We start from the raw sequence: 20,862 nt of genomic DNA on the forward strand, positions 1-20,862 counted from the left end.
GAATAGCTTTCAACACAAACTCATCAGCACCTCTCTGTCTTTTTACAAACACAAGTACAGAAAACAATCATGAACACATTTTTTTTTATTTGTTTTTGTTTTGAGACAGGATCTCTCACACAATAGCCCAAGTTGGCCTTGAATTCATTCTACAGAGCCCAAACTAGCTTTGAATTCATAGCAATCCTACTGACTTGCCCCCCTAGTTACTGGAATTATAGGCATAAGCTCCCATGCCTTGCTTGAATATACTTTTGATGCCATCAGTAGTCAAGCAACCACAGTTTGTGGCCATATTTACTCTATCTACAACTTTAGGCAATTTAAGCTAAAGATCCTTCAGTAAGATGGAGAAAGCATGTCACAGCTGTTATTCCTTCTTTTTAATTGTCAGGAACACACAATTCCACTACCACCTGATACTTCCTGCCAAACTTTTGTATTACAAAACTGAACTTTATTTTCAATACTCCAGTTTAATTTTTAAATGATAGTGCCTTATCAAAAGGGGGGGGGGGGAAACAACTGTGCTGCATTTTTTCTCCTGTCACGGAAGTCACTCAGTAGACCAGGCTAGTCTCAAATTTCAAATTCAGAGATTCACCTGCCTCTGCCTCCCAAGTGCTGGGATTTCCACTACACTCAGCAATGAAAATGTTCTTCTGCTTGAGCTGAGTCACCAACTGGACTTCTTTTACTTCATGTGTATTTTGCTTGTGATATTTAATCAAGAAATTAATGAGTAGAAGGTTGCTCAGTTAAATTTGAGATTCACTAACAGTAACTTTTATGTTCTTCTGGGAGATTAAAAAAATACTACATACAAATAACACTAAGGAAATGAACCACTAGCAATGCAACTCTGTCTATTGAGACATTATAATATTTTTAAATTGAAGAGGATTTTGTCAGTCAACAAAGTCTGTAAATTTCTTACCTTGAATTCAAACATCTCAAGTTCTATTTACCTATAATATCTACTCTATGTGGTAGCAGTTTATAAGCCTCAAAGGCCACTATCATCTAATCCTTGGCTTGAAACTGTGCTCCTCAAAATAGTCTTTTTGTCTTGAGAAAGAAAAAAAATAAACTTACGGATCTTGCCCTAAAAATGAGAATTAAATCTGGCTGTGAAGACCTTCTCGCTGGCACTTCAGGTGCATTTTCAAGTAAAACAATCCTAACTAATAAAGACTATAATCTTATGATCATTAAGGTTTTTGTTTATTTTTGCAACGAAGTCTGTCTATGTAGTCCTAGCTGTCCTGGAACTTACAGTGTAGACCAAGCTGTCCTTCAATCCCTACTTCTGCCTCCAGAGATAGACACCACACTGCTATAAGCGGTTTTGTTTAAGACAGGATAATCACTAAGTAACCTCAGTTGGCCTAGAACTCAGTATGTACAACAGGCTGGCCCCTAAGAGAGAGCTAGCTACCTAACACAGAAAGCTTGACGAGAGTTTTTTTTTTTTTTTTTAAGGATAGTCTTTTAATAAAATAGTCTTTTAATAAAATGTTAGTATAACTCTTGTAAGGAAGTAATTAATCTAAATTGCAGGCACCCCTGCCTTGGTCTCTAAAGAAAACTAAAGTTTCAAGCAGGAATAACATTTTAGAATATCTCACTAAGGATAATTAAGATGTCAAGAGGTGTAAGAAAAAAAATCAAATGCTATTTTAAGACGATTAGCTTTGTAGTTTTCCCTTTTGTTATAAATGTGTTTAATGCTTTTTAATCATTGACTAGAGTCAACAGGATCTCTACCAAATTAAAAAAAAATGTGGTCTGAAAAGTGTTCACTTACAAGTAACTCCAACCTCCTAGTGCACATGTTCCTATGATACAGACTGAGTAAAAAAGTACCGAGATAATTACATGATTTGAAGCTGACAGTCAAGTACTCAGTTTCTCTCCCTGTTCCCTCCCATAGTAATCTCAACTAATAGCAAACCCAGTTCAAACATTATAGTACAAAGTATCCATCATGAAACCTATTCTGATGTTTCTATAAAAAGAGAAATGGAACAAAAATTTGATCTATTATTCCTGTTTGACATGTAACTTCAAAAGAACATGGGCTACTTTAAATAACTGTCTGGGTATGCTTTGTGCACGCCTATGATTCCAGCACTCCAGAAGGCAGGGGTTGTCTTTAAAACAACAACAACCTACTCAAGCCTACTCAAACCTAAATGTGACTCATCCTGCTCACAAGCTCTAGACAGGAAGCAACTACTGTTGTTTTACCATATGGGCATGTTGTGAATGGTCAAAATGACCTCTAAATATTTATGTTGAGGCACTGGGAAAATGGCTCAGTGGTTAAAAGGGCTACTCGCTCTTTCAGAGGACCAGAGTTCTCTTCTTAGTACCAAATCAGGTCTGTAACTGCAGCTCCATGAGACCTTGACAGCTTCTCCTGGCCTCCCCGGGGCACCTACACACATGGCATACACATTAAAAAACAAAACAAAACAAAGCAAAAAACCCTACACTTATGTCAATAGATTAGTGCTACTCTGGAAGCTTTGATCAAAGACACTTCATTTTGCTGTGGTTGGTGTTACTGCAAAGTGCTAAGAATAAATGACTGTTGAATGCTTAGCCCTACATGGCATGGGTACCATTCTTCACCCACCAGCCCAAATCTCAGGGAATAGCACAGAAGGGTAGAGAGAATGTAAGAACTGAAGGAAGGGGTAGAGTCTTATGGAATGCTGTCTTCTGTGGCATGACAAGATCTTTACTCATCAACTCAGCAGCTGTGCTTACCTGCATAAGACCTACACATGACTGAGTTGTCAACATTCCCTTATGGAAGGGGGAGGGGCAGTTAACAGTTGCTGGGGGGTAGGGCCTCACAAGGCCCCATCCCTCCCTGAGGACCTAGAGGCAGTTAATGGTTGCTGGACAGTTTCTTCTGGTGTAGCTACTGGTAAGTTGCCCATGCTCCCATAAATAAACCTCATGAAGACCTGTAAGCAACCCTAAACTAAACTCACTGGGTCACAACATCAACAACAAAAAAACCCACGGAAGTAGAAGGGAGACTACTTTGGAAAAGGAAGGAAATCAGTGAAAAATGGGAAAGGGACAAGGGAGGGTAATGAAAGGGGGGAATAAATATGATCAAAATACATTATGTATTTGAAAATGTCATAATTGAACCCACTATTGTGTATAATGAATGCTAATAAAAGTATCAGGTAAGAAAGTTTTAGAAAGCCACATACTAAACACTGATCTGAATTTATTTTCTATGTATAATATTTTAAAATTATTTATTTTTATTTTATGTGCATTGCTGTTTTGCCTACATGTATGACTGTGAGAGGGTATCAGATCCCTTGGAACTGGAGTTACAGACAATTGTGAGCTGCCAGGTGGGTGATGGGAAGTGAACCCTGGTCCTTTGGAAGATCAGACCATGCTCATAACCACTAAGCCATCTCTCCAGCCCCCCATGTAGTACAGTATTAATGCACAAAAGCAAAGCAAATTAAGTACAGACATACAATAATATGGTTATGAAAATAAAACTTCTATTTATTTAATATCTGCCAAGAAATGAAGAGCACCCTCCACCTCATGCTTATACTATGATGCTCTGCTCACACAAACAAGATAAAGCAATTCTGAATTGAACACTCTGAAACTGTGAGTCAACTTAATTGTAAATGACAAAAAGTAACCCAAGGAATCATATTCATACTCATAATCATATTCATACTCATAATTGAGTACTAACATCAAGAAAAATTTCTTTCCTACTTTTTCGACCTATTTAAGTAGCATGAAACTGTATGAGGGAAAAAAAAAACGAGATGGATGATTTCCATTTTTTCACTTTCTGCTACTAGGAAAGAATCCATAAACAAAGCAAGTGTTCTACCACTGAGATATTGCTTCAGCCCATGATTTGAAATTATAATGTTAGATTCTTTTTTAATGAAATAGACAATGTATTAATTGCTTATTTTAGTGATAACAACTCTCATCTATTAAAACAGATAAACTCTTCCTCTGTAAAATATGTTGGTAAGCAGTCCTCATAAATAATTTTAAAAAATGGTATGTTTTATGATACATCTAGTACATATAAGGCTTTTAGTTTTTAATTATGTATATGGTGAGGAGGTCTGGGCATGAGTACAGGTGTTTGAGGATTCCTAGAACTGAAGTTACACATGGCTGTGAGCCACCCATCAAGAGTACTAGGAACCAAACTCAGGTCTTCTGCAAACCCATTCCTCTAGACTCATAAACACAAAGATTTGAAGAAAATTTATATAACACCACCATTACCAGTAATAATTTATACCTTAAAAATTTATCTTTTCAAGGATTTCATTTTATGACCACATAACCCATCCATGCTTGCAGACAGGTAACTAGATTAACATGATCTTTACAAATCATATAAACAGATTCTTTCAGTCACTTAACTACAATTCATCTGTTCAAATATCTCACTAAAAAGGAAAAGTGGTGGCTAGAGATGGCTCAACAATTAAAAGCACTTGCTGCTGCTCTTGCTGAGAACCAGGGTTCAGTTCCCATGTGTGTGTAGTGTGTGTCACATCTGGTTTATGCTGTGCTGGAAATCAAACTTGAAGCCTCAGGTATACTAGGCAGTCACTGTATCAACTGGAATTGAGCACCTACACACAGGAAGTAAAGGCCAGAACACCAGGGCTTCAAGGGTACCCATATCTATTACATGGCTCGTTCAGAGAAAGCCTGGGTAACATGAGACCATATCACAAAACAAGACAAAACAAAACATGACCCAAGTTTACTATTTCTCAGCATAAGAAAAGGCACTTCTACTATACTGTATTGTACTCCTTCGGAATTTTCCTTAAACTCTTTAACAACCACAGTAAAATTTACATGACCATAGTAAAATATTCTAAAGATGGTATAACATTTCATTTTACAAATAAGAATAATACAGCAGATTTTTTGTGGTTTTCTTTTGATTTGATTAGTCTGTTTTATGACTCTCACACCTTGGATGGCTTGGAACTCTCGCAACAATCCTTCTGTCTCAGTCTCCAGAGTACTCAGGTTACATGTGTAAACCATTCTCTCTACCTATTCATATCACATTAGTGATCTGATGAAATGATTAAGACTTTAGTTACTTTTCCAATGTTTAATGTATAAAATTTTAAGATGCACACACATCCATACACACACCAAGAAAGACAAAGAGGAGGAAAAGAAAAAGAAACAAACAGAAAGGCAGCACACTGAGATCTATCATAATCTCAGGTATCTCCCAGAAATGTTAACTCATACAGCAGATCCTGCTTGAGAAGAATGGGTGCTAGAGCTGAGAGATACCTTAGCAGGGAGTCTGCTGTGTACTCATAAGGACCAGAGTTCAGATCCACAGCACCCACATATATGCCAAGTTTATATGGTGTGGTCTGATATTATCCCAGCACATGGGAGACAGAGACAGGAGAAGCCAGCTAGCTAGATTAACCAAACTGGTAAATTGTAGGTTTAACTGAGAGACTCTACCTCAAGATAAAAGATGGAGAGTGATGGAGGAAGACATCAACCTCTGGCCTCCATCCACACCCACACCTCCACACGTTGTGGAGTGACAGATGGCTCCACAGGTAAAGGCGCTTGTCATACAAACTTGATGACCTGAGTTCAATCTCTAGATCCCGTAAGAGAACCGACTCTCCAAAGGTGTCCTCTGACCCTCACATTTGTGCACTTACACAAATCACATATACAATAATAATTAATTAAAATTTAAAAATATACTTATTAGAACAAAAAAAGGAATGAGTGCTTGGGGTGTAGTGGCACTATCCTGTAACCCCAGCATGTGGTAGACTAAGAAAAGAGCCTGGGGTCTACATAGCATCAGGCCAGCCAGAAAACACTGCAGAACGCTGTCTTAACAAACCAAAATGAATAATGCTCATCATTACAGCACTTAGAATTAGTAGAAATAGTATAACAATATTATACACTTTACTCAATTACTTTTCAACAATATTCTCAGGTATCTATTAGAGGATATCTCTTATGGAAATGATTAAAAGGTATTTGTATTAGTTTATCAAAATCAGTAAAACTTAAAATTCCCTTTATTTCTAGCTATATATGTCTCACACATATAAGCATTATAATTATTCATTGTATTACTTATAATTTTTCATAGCTCTAAGATTTACAATACATATGCACTTGCCACTTAATTTGATACTATGAAAAGCCAAATACAAAAAGAGAAAAAAATAAAATAAAATATGGTAATGTTGTTAGGAAGATGTATTGGCTTTTGTCTCCTTCTGTCATGCTGGGGCTGGACCTACGGCCTTGCAGATGTCAGGCAGACCCTCCACCACTCAACTGTCTTCAGAAGCAGCTTTGCTTTCAAATGCTTGCAGTCAGAGAATCACCCAAGTGAACTGACAGTTTATTCTATTCTGTGAATAGATAACTGAATCTTATGACATTATGTAATAAATAGCAGTTTAAAAAGTACAAGTTAAATGGGAGTAGGATGAGAAACTGATAGTTTTACCCAAGAAAACAAACAGTATTTTCTATTAAACATGCTTTTCAAATGCATATGAAATATCCAATAACTTACGGTAGCCAATTGAATGAATGTGTGTGTGACCACATGCACACATGAGGTTTGAGGACAACTTCTGAGAGTTATCTTTTTCCTTAGGATTTTTTTTTGTCTGTTTATTTATTTACTGATTGATTGATGCAGTATTCTGCCTGCATGTGTGCCAGCAGCAGGCCAGAAGAGGGCACCAGATCTCACCACAGATGTCTATGAGCTTGAACTCCGGACCTTTGGAAGAACAGCTGATGCTCTTAACCTCTGCACCATCTCTCCAGCCCCCGAGTTATCTTTTTCTACCATGTGGGTTCTGGGAATCAAACTGAAGTTGTCAAGTCTTGGCAGCAAAACCTTTACCCAAAGAGCCACACTATCAATCCCTATGATCATTACCAATGTTTTCAAATGATACAAATGAATAAGTATTAACATTCATGCATAAATATTTGAAATTCAAAATAGCTTACTAAATGGGCCCCTGCTTGAAGTAAAACATCTGCAACATCTGTATGTCCATTTTCACAAGCATAGGTTAGAGCTGTGTCTCCTGTTGCTGTGGTAGCATGTACATTAGCACCTAGGAAAAAAATAAAATCACACATTTACTCCAGAGTTGTAGAATTACATTAGTCCAATTTTACAAAATGGTGAAACTGAAGAATTCAAAATGTGAAGACAACATTAAAATATAGTTAGGTATTTATATTTCCCTTTCTGTCTTCTCTTATTTCCTTTAACTAAACTTCACAAAAACATGTTTTGCCTTACAACAAAACAATAAGCCAAATGATTTTAAAGCAGAGAATCTGCATGTATATCTGATAAAATACACCTTAAATAATATACAAAACCAAAAAACTTAAACAATGAATATTCATATTGATATTAATGTTGATCTGTATCCTGAAACAGTTCTATGAATATTATGGTCCAAATCAAGTGAATAATCATTAGTAAAAATGGAAATTTTTCTTGTTAAGAGAAACACAATAATTATCTAAGTTAAATGAAAACCTCAGTTATAAATTGGCAGTAAAACATGAATGACACTTCTTTTAAATGTTTAAGAAAAATATGTTAAGAAATAAATAAAAAAATAAAAATATATACTTCCTAATCCTGACCAACTAAAAAGTCATGGAGGCCAAAGGACCTTAAAAATAAAGGCTGGTAACATAGCTCCGCAATACTACCCCAGCCTGACAACATGTGTTTCTGTGGGAACCCACAGAAAAGTAAAAGGGGGAAGAAAAAAACTGACTTCATGAAACTGTTCTCTGCCCTCCACATAGACACTGAGGAATACCTGTGACCATGTACTCATGTGCATTTTTGAACACACACATACACACAAATATGCACACAGAACAGTAATTTTAAAAAAACACCAAACAATAAAACACTCCTCTCTCTCCCAGTAACACTGGCTACTTTTTAAGAATACTATGGGATCATCTTATCATTTTTAGAAATGGATAAATAAAAGAGGAGGAAAGTCAAGGCAAACTTTATCCTATAATTTCTACATGAATTCTTACCAAATTTTGATTAAGGGTAATTTCTTTTTATAGAAAGCCCCAGCTAATGAACAAGAATGGAGTAACAGAATTCTAGGATACCTCTACTTTGCAACTTCTCATAATCTCATAATCTAAGGGACCTAAACTGTGATAAAAGCTAATGACTGACACTATAAAAAAGGAGAGAAAAACAGATACTAAAAAGACAGATAGATACCCACTGAAGAAGTTATAGAAATATTGCTGAGTAGGTCTTCCTATCTTCAAAAATTCTACCTGAACACAACTGAGCCTCCCTCTAGAATTAACCATTAATTCATGAAAATATAAGGAAAAAGAAAATAATGTCAAGTATAATCACAGACAATCAGCAAAATGTATATAGAAGAAAGCCTAAAGAATAAGCTCACCGTATGTTCAACAACAACAAAAAATTCTCAAGGAAAAAAAAAAAAAAAAAAAGGATACAAAGAACCTGCAAATTAAAAAAAAAATTTATGCATGTCAATCATGGTAGTACACACCTTCAATCCCAGCACAATGGAGGAGGATCTCTGTGAGTTGGAGGCCCATCTAGTCGAAGCCAGCCAGGCAACTCAGTGACCCTGCTTGTTGTTGTTGCTGTTGTTTTGAGAAAGGGTTTCTCTATGTAGCCCTGGCTGTCCTGGAACTTGCTCTGTAGACCAGGCTGGCCTTGAACTCACAGAGATCCTACTAACTCTGCCCCCCAAGTGCTGGGAATAAAGGAAGGCACAACCTCATCCAGTACATAAAACTTAATAAGTATGTCATAAAATTAAAAGTATAAATGTTTATTTTAAATAAAAATTATTTTAAAACGAGGGAAGTGGGAAGTATATACATGAAATAAGATTGGCCATGAATTAAAATTGGGTGGGTAACAAGTTGAGCATGACAGGGCATACCTGTGACCCCAACTTGGGATGCGAAAGCAAGAGCAACAGGAGTTTAAAGTCAGGACTAGCCTCCTGTCACAAAAAATAAAACACACTCAAACCAAAGCCAAAAAAAAAAAGAAAAGGATTGGTTGAGGTTGGGGGTCATCATTCTAATCTGAAAACTCTGGAAACTTTACCTTTCAAGTCAATAGCAGGAGCCAAATATGATAAATCAACTGAGACTCAACAGAAAGTAATGTCAGGGCCTCTAGGTTTAATTACTGAATGCTAGTTAGGTTAGCTTGGTGAGATTATGTAGCAACTGTGCATCACTTAGTTTCAAGATTAAAAAAAAAAATTGTATAAGCCAGGTATCCTCCCCAGAAGGCTGAGTTAAGAGTTAAGAGGAATATATTACAGAGTCCCAGACTCAAAAGAGACAGAACAAACAGAATGAGTTTAATATTTTTTTTCCTTTCTTTTTCACACAGGGTCTCACTGTTTTACACAGGGTCTGCAACTTGCTGTGTAGACCAGGCTGGCTTTGAAATCAAAGATCCACCCTACCTCTGCCTCCTGAGTGCTCAGATTAAAGGCATGCACCACCACACCCAGCTATTATTTTTAATAACACAATTGCTAGAGGCAATTAATAAAGATAATATAAAAGCTAAGTAAAATATCTAATATTCAGAAGTTCTTTTGTTTTATGTTTGGTTTGTAGATACATAATCTCATGTAGCTCAGATACACTCTACTGTGGACAAGGATGGTCTTGAACTCCTGATCCTCCTGCTTCCACCTATATAAAGTTCTTTTGTTTTGTTTTGTTTTGAGACAGGTTTCACTATGTGGCCTAGAACTCAATTTATAGACCAGGCTAGATCCTCCTTCATCTGCTTCTCCAATGCAGAGACTACAGGCATGTACCACCATTTTAGAATTCAGCTTTAAAATAATGTATCAGAACTGGGCAGTGGTAGGAGCCCCCTTTAATCCCAGTGTTGGGAAGCAGAAGCAGGTGGATCTCTGTGAACTGAAATTCTAGCTAAGTGGCCTCTGTAAGGGCAACTTGATCTACAGAGTAAGTTCCAGGATAGCCAGAACCACATAGAGAAACCCTGTCTCAAAAACAAAACAAACAAAAAATAAAACAATGTATCAGACCTGGATAAAAATAAGAAACTCAATGTAACATTTAAAAGACAAAATTTGTCTTTTTATCAACTTTTTTCTGGCATATACTACAGACAACAGATATTCTAAAAAAATATACTTATTGCTTGATATTACTTAACAAAAAATAAAGCACAAATATTTGAAACAAGCACTTTTCCAATAACCTATTTCTCACTTTTTGGGGTCATGTATGACTGTGGTATATGTGTATATGTGTCTATGTGTCTATGTGTCTACGTGTATGTATACCTATGTGTAGAACATATTTGTAAAGGCCAAAGGGTGGCATCAGTTTTCTTCCTTAATGATACTCTATCTTATACACTGAGGTAGAGTCTTTAAATCTGCAGCTTGCCATAGTCCAGCTAGCCAGCTTGCTCTGCAGATTCCCTGTCCATTTCCCTGTCCCTGGGCTTACATGGTGGCCATCCGGCCCACCTGGCTTTTACATAGCTGCTGGGAATGACCCTCACGCTTGCATGGCAAGTGCCTTAACCAGCAGGGTCCTCTCTCCCTGACCCCTTTATTTTCTTTTTGAGGCAACTTAGAAAAGTCAAGAAATAAGCAGACTTAAAGTATCATGCCATAGCCATCTCCTCTCACCAACAAAGACTAAGCACGAAGAATTTTCTTCCAAAAGAAGAGAATGGAGAGTTTATAAGCAAACACTAAGCAAATAGTAACAATAGTAAGAAGTCCGTTAAAGACAAGGTCTTGCAATACTGCTCAGGCTGGCCTCACACTGCTCAGGCTGGCCTCACACTGCTGTGCTCAGGTGATCTTCCATCCTTGGCTTCCCCAGTACCTGAGACTAGAGATGCATGGCAAGCTAACAAAGCCAGAGCTTAATGCATACTAAGCAGGCCTCTAATACTGAGCTACATCCTTAACCCTAATTTTATTTTTAATAGACAGACAATACTTATATACATTTATGGAGTTCAGTGCTATATTATGAACACTAAAATAATCAGATCACATTAATTATTATCTATTACATATATATTATGCCTTAGTGATAAAAACATCCATGGTCTGCTCATATTAGAAATTTTGAATTAGGAGATGAAAAGATAGCTTAGCAAGCCTGATGACCTGAGTCTGACTCCTGAAATTCATAGTGGAAAGACAGAATCAAGTCAAGGCTGTCCTCTCTTTCACATATGTGCTGTGGCACAGGCATGCCTGCACTAAGATCCTCATACTCTCTCTCTCTAAATAGAAACTTTAAACACTAATAAAACACTCCATTATTCTTAAGCAGCATTACCATTCTATGCAGAAGGTAAGTCACTGAACCTTGGCACTCTCCGCCAAAATTCCCCTTTTTGCTATATATTCTTCATCCCCTTACACTATTCCTAGACTGATAGCCACCACTGTAGTCTCTATTTCTTAGTTCAACGTTTTTAGATTTGAGACATATAAAGTATTGTTTGTATTCTTCTTTCTGTGATGAAGACATTTTCAAAGCCACATACCAGCAGCCAGCAAATATTTAACCAACTCCAGGTGTCCCTCCTGAGACGCCTCCATGAGAGGTGTGGAGCAGCCAAGTTCTATGTCAGCCCCAGCCTTAATCAGGAAATCTGCAACCTCAGAGAAGCCTCCACAGCAAGCCAACGTAAGAGCAGTCTCTTGGGTTTCTTCTGTCTGGGCATTTATATTTGCACCTAAAAGCACAACAAAAGACAGAACTAGCTGCGAGAGAATTATAATACAGTTTTCAAATAAGCTGACAATCATCTACCATCTCTACTTAGGCTCAGCCTTCTAAAGTATCGAGAATTTTGTAAGATTCAAAGTCCAAAGCTTGCCTAGGCTACAGAAAATTTATTTTCTCATCAGTGCAAAAACAGTATCTACTTCAGCTGATACCCAAAACACCTAAGGAGGTTACTTAATAAAACACAATTGCATTACCTTGTGCCAACAACAGTGCCACCATCTCCTCATGCCCTTCTCGAGCAGCCTCCATCAAGGGTGTATATCCTTCGTCATTAACTTCTTCAAGATTTGCTCCTCTTTCAATAAGCAGTGCTGCCAATTCAACATGTCCACCACAGGCGGCTAGAGTCAACGGAGACTCAAAGGAATCCGCAGGCATATTCACTTGAGCACCACTGTCCAAAAGCAAACGTGCCACTTCTACATGGCCATCCTGCAGATGTTCAGGGTAAAACAAAGAAACAATTTTAGAGATTTTAGAGGCAAACAAGGGATTAAAGAAAGCTAATGTAGCTTAGATATCATACATTATCATCATGCCACCTGAGCCTTACCTAACACCCATGAATACTATTTTTTAAATGTTTAAGGGGCTGGAGAGATGGCTTAGTGGTTAAGAGCACTGACCGCTCTTCCAGAGGACCCAGATTCAATCCCTCTCACCCAAATGGCAGCTCACAACTACCTGTAACTCCAGTTCCAAGGGCACCAACACTCTCACACAAACATACAAAGGCAAAACATCAATGCACATAAATTAATGCTTACATTACCTTAATTTTCACAAGCTGAAAAATTCTCTAAAACAAATCTGAACTAGTAACAAATAATCACAATTCCAAATAATTTTGAATTTTTATATTGTTTGAAATTTAAAAAAAAAAGCTAACAAATTCCTGTTAATAGCACCTCAAGAAGAATTATTGGTCATACACCTGTCAGATCAAATAAAACCATTTACTCAAATTTAGAGGATTTTTATTTTCAAATGTAGGAACTGTATTAGATCTTCCTTAGAAACAAAGGCTTGACAAAGAAAGAAAAACAAAACAAAACAAAAACATTATGAACTGTGAAATCATTACCACTTGGGATTATGTCACTTAGCAAAGTCCCTATGGATTCATGCTGCTCTGTCTTTGCCTCACTGACTTGTTGCACCAAGAAAAGAATATTTTAAATACGTAAGATAAATATTTTTATTTATGGACAAGTTATTCATCAGGGTCTTACAAATGCTAAGCCCATATTTTAACCACTGAGCTCCACTCTAGTTTGCACATTTTTTGTTTGTTTTAAAGATTTTTGCTTATGTGTATATTTGTGTGCCTGTGAGTTTACGGACACCACATGCCAAGACAACAAAGGGCACTGGATCCCTCAGGGCTAGAGTTACAGGCAGTTGTGAGCCACCACATAGGTGCTAGAATATGAATATGCCTGAGCACTAAGACTCAGATTGTTTGAATGAAACTGGTCCCCATAGACTCATCTATTTGAAGGCCTAGTTCTTAGTGAGTAGCATTAAGAGGTACAGCTTTGTTGGAGAAGGTGTGTCACTGGGGGTGGGCTCTAAGGTTTCAAAAGCCCACAGCAGGCCCAGATTCTCTCTCTGCCTACTGTCTCTGGGCCAGGATGTAGCTCTCAGCTACTGCCCTAGTGCCATATGTGCTGTGATACTCCTGCCACAGTAGCAGTCTAACCCTGAAACTATACGCAAGCCCCCAACTGAAAACTTTTTTTCATAAAAGTTGCCTTGGTTCTATCTCTTTACAGTAATAGAACACTGACTAAGACACACAGACACACTCTTTACCTCTGAGCTATCTCTCCAGACCCTCAGTCCTCAGTTTTAGTTTTGTTTTTTCAAGACAGTTTCTCTATATAGCCTTGGCTGTCCTGAAACTAACTTTAGACCAGGCTGCCATCAAACTCAGAGATCTGCTGCCTCTGCCTCTCAAGTGCTGGGATCAAAGGCGTGAGCAACCACTGCCTGGCCGGTTTTAAATTCTTGACTTCACACTTTATATTGGCTTTAATACTTGTTTATAAGCACACCACACACAGGCATACAACACTAAAAACCTGAGTTCAAACCCATGGACACACATATTAGAAGAAATAAATACTGAAAGTCAACATTTAAGATATAATTCATATATATGTGTAATTTCTTTATTATATTTTAATTTATTTTGTACTGAGGGACAGGGGGAAGACAGGGAGAAGGGCTTGGTGGGATATATAGAGAAAATAAGAATGTTTGTGCAGGTCAGAGGACAAACTGTAGGAATTGATTCTGTTTTCACCATGTGGGTCAAACTCAGGATATCAGGCTTTAGAGTAAGCACCATTACCTGCTGAGCTATCTCATGGAACCTTGGCCAATTTTTAATCACTTTTGACACAAATGCCAACATTAGGGAACTTCATATTAAAACGTCAATCTTAAAAACTAAAAAATTAATCCTAGCCCTTGAGAGGCAGAGGAAAGTGGGGCTCTGTAAGTTTGAGGCCAGCCTGGTCTACATATCAAGTTCTTTTTTTCTTTTTTTTTTTTCCAAGTTCTTAAATTCCTAAAATGGCAGTGATGCTTGACTTTAGTTCCAGCACTTGGGAAGCCGAGTTCAAGGATAGCCTGGTCTACATAGTGAGTTCTATGGGCTATGTAGAAAGATTCTGTCATTTTTTTTATTTGTTTGTTTGTTTTGATTCTGTCTTTTAAAAAATATTGTTCAAATATTCTTTCTAAGACCTTAAGTATTATTGTATTTAAAAAAAGAATATTCATGTTTCCTTAACTTGAGCTTACAAAGACTGAAGGCCAGTGCGGGTTGGAACTTGGGTTGTCAGGCTTGGCAGCATTAGCCACACAATTTATCCAGTCAATAAATGAATGAGCTAAGGAATGGAACATGGTTCACAATAGAACCTTCCATCATGGATTTTGGGAATCGAATTTAGGTCATTCAGTTTGTGTGTCCAGTTTTTACCCATTGAAACAACTCACTGAATTTTTATAGAAGCTATAAAAATGTAGAGAGAAGGGCATGGTAGCTCACAACCTGTCATCCCAGCACTCAAGAAGCTAAGACAGGGGGATCACAGCAAACTAGCTTTGGCTATATAGTGAATTTCAGACCAATGTGGGCTAGAGTCAGACAAATAAGAGAACAAAACAACAGAGCTAAACATGTTGGAAATATGTCCAACATCACAAAAATTAAGTTTTATTAATAATATATTTGGGGCTGGGGCAGTGGCTTGGCAGTTAAGAGAACTGGTTGTTCTTCCAAAGGTTCTAGGCTTAATTCTCAAGTCCCACACAGTGAGTATAACTGCCTGTAACTCCAGTTCCAGGGGACCTGACACCCTCAATTGAACTCCATGGGCACTGCACAGACATGGTGCAGAGACATACATGCAGGAAATATACCCATAATACTTATAAAATAAAAAAAATAAAGAGGGAAAATTAATGTAAAAAATAAATGAAATATTAATTTTAAAACTAAAAACATTACACTGGGATTACAAGTTGCTTCAATCCTTTAAAGTCCACATATTAAAGCATTACCTGTTTTTTATTTAGAATTTGGTTAAAAATACAAGCCAAACATTAGCTAGAGATTGGGATCAGTTGAAGTGATTGCCTTTAAGCATGAGGGCATAAGACTGGTCGCCAGAAACCAAAATTGAAAAAAAAACAAAAAACAAAAAAAACTAGGTGTGTTAGTAGATAATAGTGGGGTTTCAGGCCAGTGAGAGATCCTGCCTCAACAAGACTGGATGCAGTCTACAGAGGAACAACACCCAGTTATCTGTTCTCTGGGCTTCGAAGGGCATATGTACCTGTACACACACAAGAACATAGGCCCACACAACAATAAGAACACAGACAAACACAACAGTAACAGTAACAACAATAATAATTTTCAGATAAATATGAATTTTTTCCCACAAGATTTCAAGTGAGCATAATTAAATTACCATGCAAGCCTCCATTAAGGCAGTGTGCATCTCATCAGTTTTGTGCTCTTGATCTGCACCAGCTTCAAGCAGAAATCGAACCATATCCAAATGGCCTTAAAAATAAGGTTAAAAATTATTAATTAAATATATGAGTATTAGGTTGAAGAGTTTTATTTTCAAATGTCTATATACAATTTATATAGTTTTATTTTTAATTTTAACCAATGACAGTTTTACAAAGCCAACTAAAGACAATTAAGTAGGTGCACTTTCAATAAGGTTATACTGTCTAAGTTTTAGAGACTGACTTTCTAAAGTATGTATTTCTAGTTATGTTTCATGTTTGTTCTCAGTTTTAATTTATGTAAACTTACAAAACACTGGAACCAAACAAAAAGCCAGGTAAAGTATATTAGAACATATTTTATAGAAATACAGCTTTAAATCACCATAACCTCACTGTGTCAATGAGCAGACAAACAAAAAAAAATTCCATTTAAAAATAATTCCAATCTTCTTGATACATTTAATTAAAAAAACTTAATAGTCAATAAAAAATACCAACAATTACAGTGTAAAAATAGGTGGAGGATATAAAATGGTAATTCAAGATATATAAATGGATATTAAACTGACAGAGGAGATATTAAATGAGACAATTATTTTAGCTACCAAGATGGCAAAGAATAAAGAGAATGATAATGTCCAGTACTAGAGAGGGTGTAAGGTGGGTAAAGGGTGTCTCAGAAACATAGTGGTCTAAGACACCTAGTAAATTGGTTCAACCTTTCTAGAAGGCAGTTTGGAAATATCTTATCAAAAGCCTTTAAAATGTCCATATCCTTTGACCCACCAATTCCACTTCCAGAATTTATCCTAAGGAAATAATCAGAGGATTAGGCAAAAATGTCTGCACAAGGGCACTATCACAGTGCTTTTAAGTGATAGTTTAAAAAAAAACAAAAAAAAAAAAAACCTGGGAACAAAAGGAAATTATGGTGTATCCACTTCATGTATTTGGCAGAGATTTTGAGTTCCCTACTCAACATCAATTCTTATTATTCTTGAAAAACAGGACTTAAATGTTATCTAGGTGGCAATATGCCTAACTTTTAAGACTATCTTCCTGCCTTCCTTGTAGCAGAGGGAAGCCAGTAAAATGCAGTGAGAGGTACAAAGCGAAACTTCTACAAGGACTTCTTAAAAGGAACGTTAATTGGAAGGCAGTTGCCGCTTTGTTCTTACCCTCTTCATCCTAAAATACGGACTACTTGGCTCTAACTGCCTTCTGGACTACACTTAACATTCAGGACAGAAACCACATACTAGGATGTACAACAGAAAAATAACACTCCTGGATCTTGATGACAAAATTAAATTGCAATACTAGCACAAGTAAGTTTACTTCTGGGTTTCTCTTCTGTACAGAACATTGTATTCTGTGGTACATGCAGGCAAACCAATCTAGAAAATCTAACTGAAATACTATGTGATAACCAAAAATTGTGTTACAAGAACATTTATTGAGATGAGTATATATTCATGACACCTCTAAATAAACATACTATAAAACTGGTAAATCATTTTATTTTATATGTTTTTTTTTAAAACTTGCTTAAAAATACACTGGACATACTGTTTACATGCTTTTTCACCTTTAGATGGACTATTACAGGTCATCTAAATTTTTCTCTGTGGTACATCTTATTTTTCAGGTTTTCTATATCAACTGTCTATCAGTACATCTGTGTATAACTCTTTAAAGGAAAAATCATATAGAACAAAAAGTATTAAATAATGAAAATCCTTAAATTTTTAAGTTGTTTGGTTGACATCAAAGTTAAATGAACTAAAAAAATAAATACATATTGGGATAGTACGCTAAATACAGATTAAAATGGGCTTTCTTTACGTCTTATAAAATAAGTTTATACCATAAGAAAAAAAACAATATGAAGTTAATTCAAATACTGAGGTAAAGAAGGAATATACAGTTAACTCAAATCGCAATACTTCAATACTTGAGGTGGCTATAAAAACAATTACAGATACTCCAGTATGAAAAGTACCTTTGTAGCAGGCAAGCGTCAGAGCACTTTCTTTGAACTCATTAGAATGAGTGTTGATGCCTGCACCGTGTTCTAGAAGAACTCTGGCAACTTCCACATGACCTGCACTGGCTGCTTCCATTAGGGGAGTATGTCCATTTTCATTATGGTCTTCTATATTTGCACCCTCATTAAGAAGTACTTTTACAATGTCAATAAATCCTCCAGCACAAGCATAAGTTAATGCAGTGTTTCCTAACAAAGAATAAGAAAAATACAAAATTATGAGACAATCGATTTCAGGCTACTGTTCTACTTATCTCTCTCCAATTTCTTAGCATAAACCACAACTCTATCTCAAGTTATATGTTTGTTTCTTGTTTTTTGTACGTGCTAAAGATTCAACCCAGGGTCTCACACGTGCTAGACAAACATGTTCTCTTTCCACGCCATCCCTGCAGTCTTTCCACACCACCCACATTAGTCTGGAATTCACAATTCTCTTGCCCCAACTTCATGTGTAGCCGGAAGTACAAGTGTAAAAAGCATCCTCAGCTCAGTATTTTTTTTTAACTGTCATATCTTTATTTTTTTTTATTTTTACTTTCTGTACATTGGTATTTCGATTGCATGTATGTACGTCTGTGTGAGAATGTCAGATCCCCTGGAACATGAGTTACTAACAGTAGTAAGCTGCCATGTGGGTGCTGGGAATTAAACCCCAGCCCTCTGGAAGAAGTCAGTGCTCTTAACCACTGGGCCATTACTCCAGCCCTAAAGCATGTCTTTATTTTCTGACAGAATTTCTTCAAATCCCAATACAAAATGCTATGCATTTTAACTGTCTAGGACTCAGCGAGGCAGAGGCAGGCAGATCACTGAGTTCAAGGCCAGCCTGATCTACAATCAAGTCCAGCTACAAAGAGAAACCCTGTCTCAAAAAATTAAAAACAAACAAGCAAACAAACAGGAGATATATTATGTATAAAGAAAAAGTTATGAGCTATATCACTGGGACAAAAAAAAAATTGTAGCAGAAAAACTGTTCCTCTTGACCAAATAAAACCTACACTGTTTTTCATATAGTCTTATTATGTAGACTAGAACTATCCTGGAATTCCTCATGAATCCAAGGTATGTTTTAAATACACAGCAATCCTCCTGCCTAAGATTATAGGCAAATGTCACTATGTGTGGTCCAAGTTCATGTTACAGATTTGCTGTCGTTGGACACAGGATTTTACTATCCTTAAACTCAAGAAGCCACCTACTCCAGCCTACTGAGTGCTAGGCATTCAGAAAGGCTGCACACTGGCTTAAAGAGTTTTCAGCAGGCTTGGTGGTGCATGCTATACTCCCAACATTCAGGAGGCTGATAAAAGAGCATTTTTATTAGCACAAGTGCCATCCTGGTCTACCGATTGAGACCATAACGAAACAACTACAACCAAGACTTTTAAAGATATCAAAGTCAAGGTTATTTTCAGATGGTTGCATTCATTCTCCCCGGTAACCTAATTTTTGAAAGGTATGTTTGTTTTGTGTGTGCACGAGGTGGGATGTGTCTACATGGCCTGTGAGTGGAAGGAGAGATAACTGTAAGAGCTGGTTCTCTCCTGTCACGTGGATCCTGAGAATTAAACTCAGTAACTGCCTTACCCACTGTGCTATCTCACCAATACTCCCATAATCAAATTTTTATTTATGATGTTATAAAAATTGTGCCTATTTTTGCTTCATATCAATTTATACATACCTGTTGCTGACTGGGAGTTGACATCTGCATCATGAAGAAGTAATAATTTCACAATATCTAAATAACCTCCACTGGAAGCTGCCATCAGAGGAGTTATATCGCCTTTATTCCCTCGATCTTCAACATTAGCATGCATAGCTAGCAGTACCTTTAAAAAGAGACAGTTGTTATTGCTTACTGCTAATAGTTCTTACAGAGAAAATAATCTGAAAAGATAAACTTTTGAGAAAGGATGAAAAAATAAGTAAAAATAATCACCTTTTAGGAAAATCCAATTTTTACTGATCAGGTGACAGGTCAGATGATATATTTTTACAATACCATGCATCTGAGGCTGGTCTCAAATTAACTAGGCAACCAAGGAAAACTCTGTATCCCAGATTCTCCTATTTCCACAACCCAAATGATTATAGGCATGCACCACAATTTCTAACTATTACATGTTAATCTTTAAATAAAGATTTCGTTAGCCATCCTATTACATATGTCCGCTCTTGTGAAAGAATTTGTGTCATATTTGAGATTGTCTAGCAAGAGAAAACAAAAATGGTTTAAGTTCCCAATATTGCTCAATATAGGAAAAAAAACATTAAAACTTGGGTAATTTAAATGGAGTAGAAATAAACTTCTACTTTCCCTTATGCTTTTATTTTTATTTGTTTTTTTAGAAACAGGGAATCCCTATCGGCCAGCCTGGCCTTGAACTTGTTATTTGCTTGTCCCAGTCTTCCAAGTGCTAGAATTACAGATGGTCACCACCACCTTAGTTATAAGTTGTCCCCTCTTTTAATTATTTTGTTAATTCTGTGTGTGTGAGGGGTTACACAAGGATCATGACACACATATGGATCAGAGGACAACTTGTGGGAGTTGGAGCCATCTACTTTCACTAGGTAGGCCTCAGTAATCAAACTCAAACTCAGGTCCTTGGCCTTGGCTGTGGGTAACCTTACCTGCTGAGCTATCTCACCCGACCAGTTATCTATTTTATTTTCTTCTTTAAAATTATTTTGTGTGGCCATGAGTGGTGGTGCACACCTGTAGTACCAGAACTCTGGGAGGCAGAGGCAGGTGGATCTCTGTGAGTTCAAGGCCAGCCTGGTCCATAAAGCTAAACCAAGGCTACAGAGACACCTGTCTCAAAATTTAA

The 20,862-nt window shown here is 36.9% G+C and overlaps 1 protein-coding gene across 9 annotated transcripts in view; it reads right to left on the bottom strand.

The window, feature by feature from the left end:
• Positions 1-20,862, bottom strand: part of Ankhd1 (ankyrin repeat and KH domain containing 1) — a 107,522-nt gene that overhangs the window by 65,037 nt on the left and 21,623 nt on the right. For all 9 annotated transcript variants that reach the window (XM_021651685.2, XM_021651687.2, XM_021651684.2 and 6 more), the window contains exons 5-10: positions 19,713-19,860; positions 17,978-18,211; positions 15,927-16,021; positions 12,132-12,369; positions 11,690-11,881; positions 7,078-7,187 (exon numbers count right to left, since the gene is read on the bottom strand). In XM_021651685.2, the coding sequence (XP_021507360.1) occupies positions 7,078-7,187; positions 11,690-11,881; positions 12,132-12,369; positions 15,927-16,021; positions 17,978-18,211; positions 19,713-19,860 (1,017 nt within the window). The remainder of the gene's footprint in view (positions 1-7,077; positions 7,188-11,689; positions 11,882-12,131; positions 12,370-15,926; positions 16,022-17,977; positions 18,212-19,712; positions 19,861-20,862) is intronic.

The sequence above is a fragment of the Meriones unguiculatus genome, chromosome 2 (genome assembly GCF_030254825.1).
Source record: "Meriones unguiculatus strain TT.TT164.6M chromosome 2, Bangor_MerUng_6.1, whole genome shotgun sequence".
NCBI lineage: Eukaryota > Metazoa > Chordata > Mammalia > Rodentia > Muridae > Meriones > Meriones unguiculatus.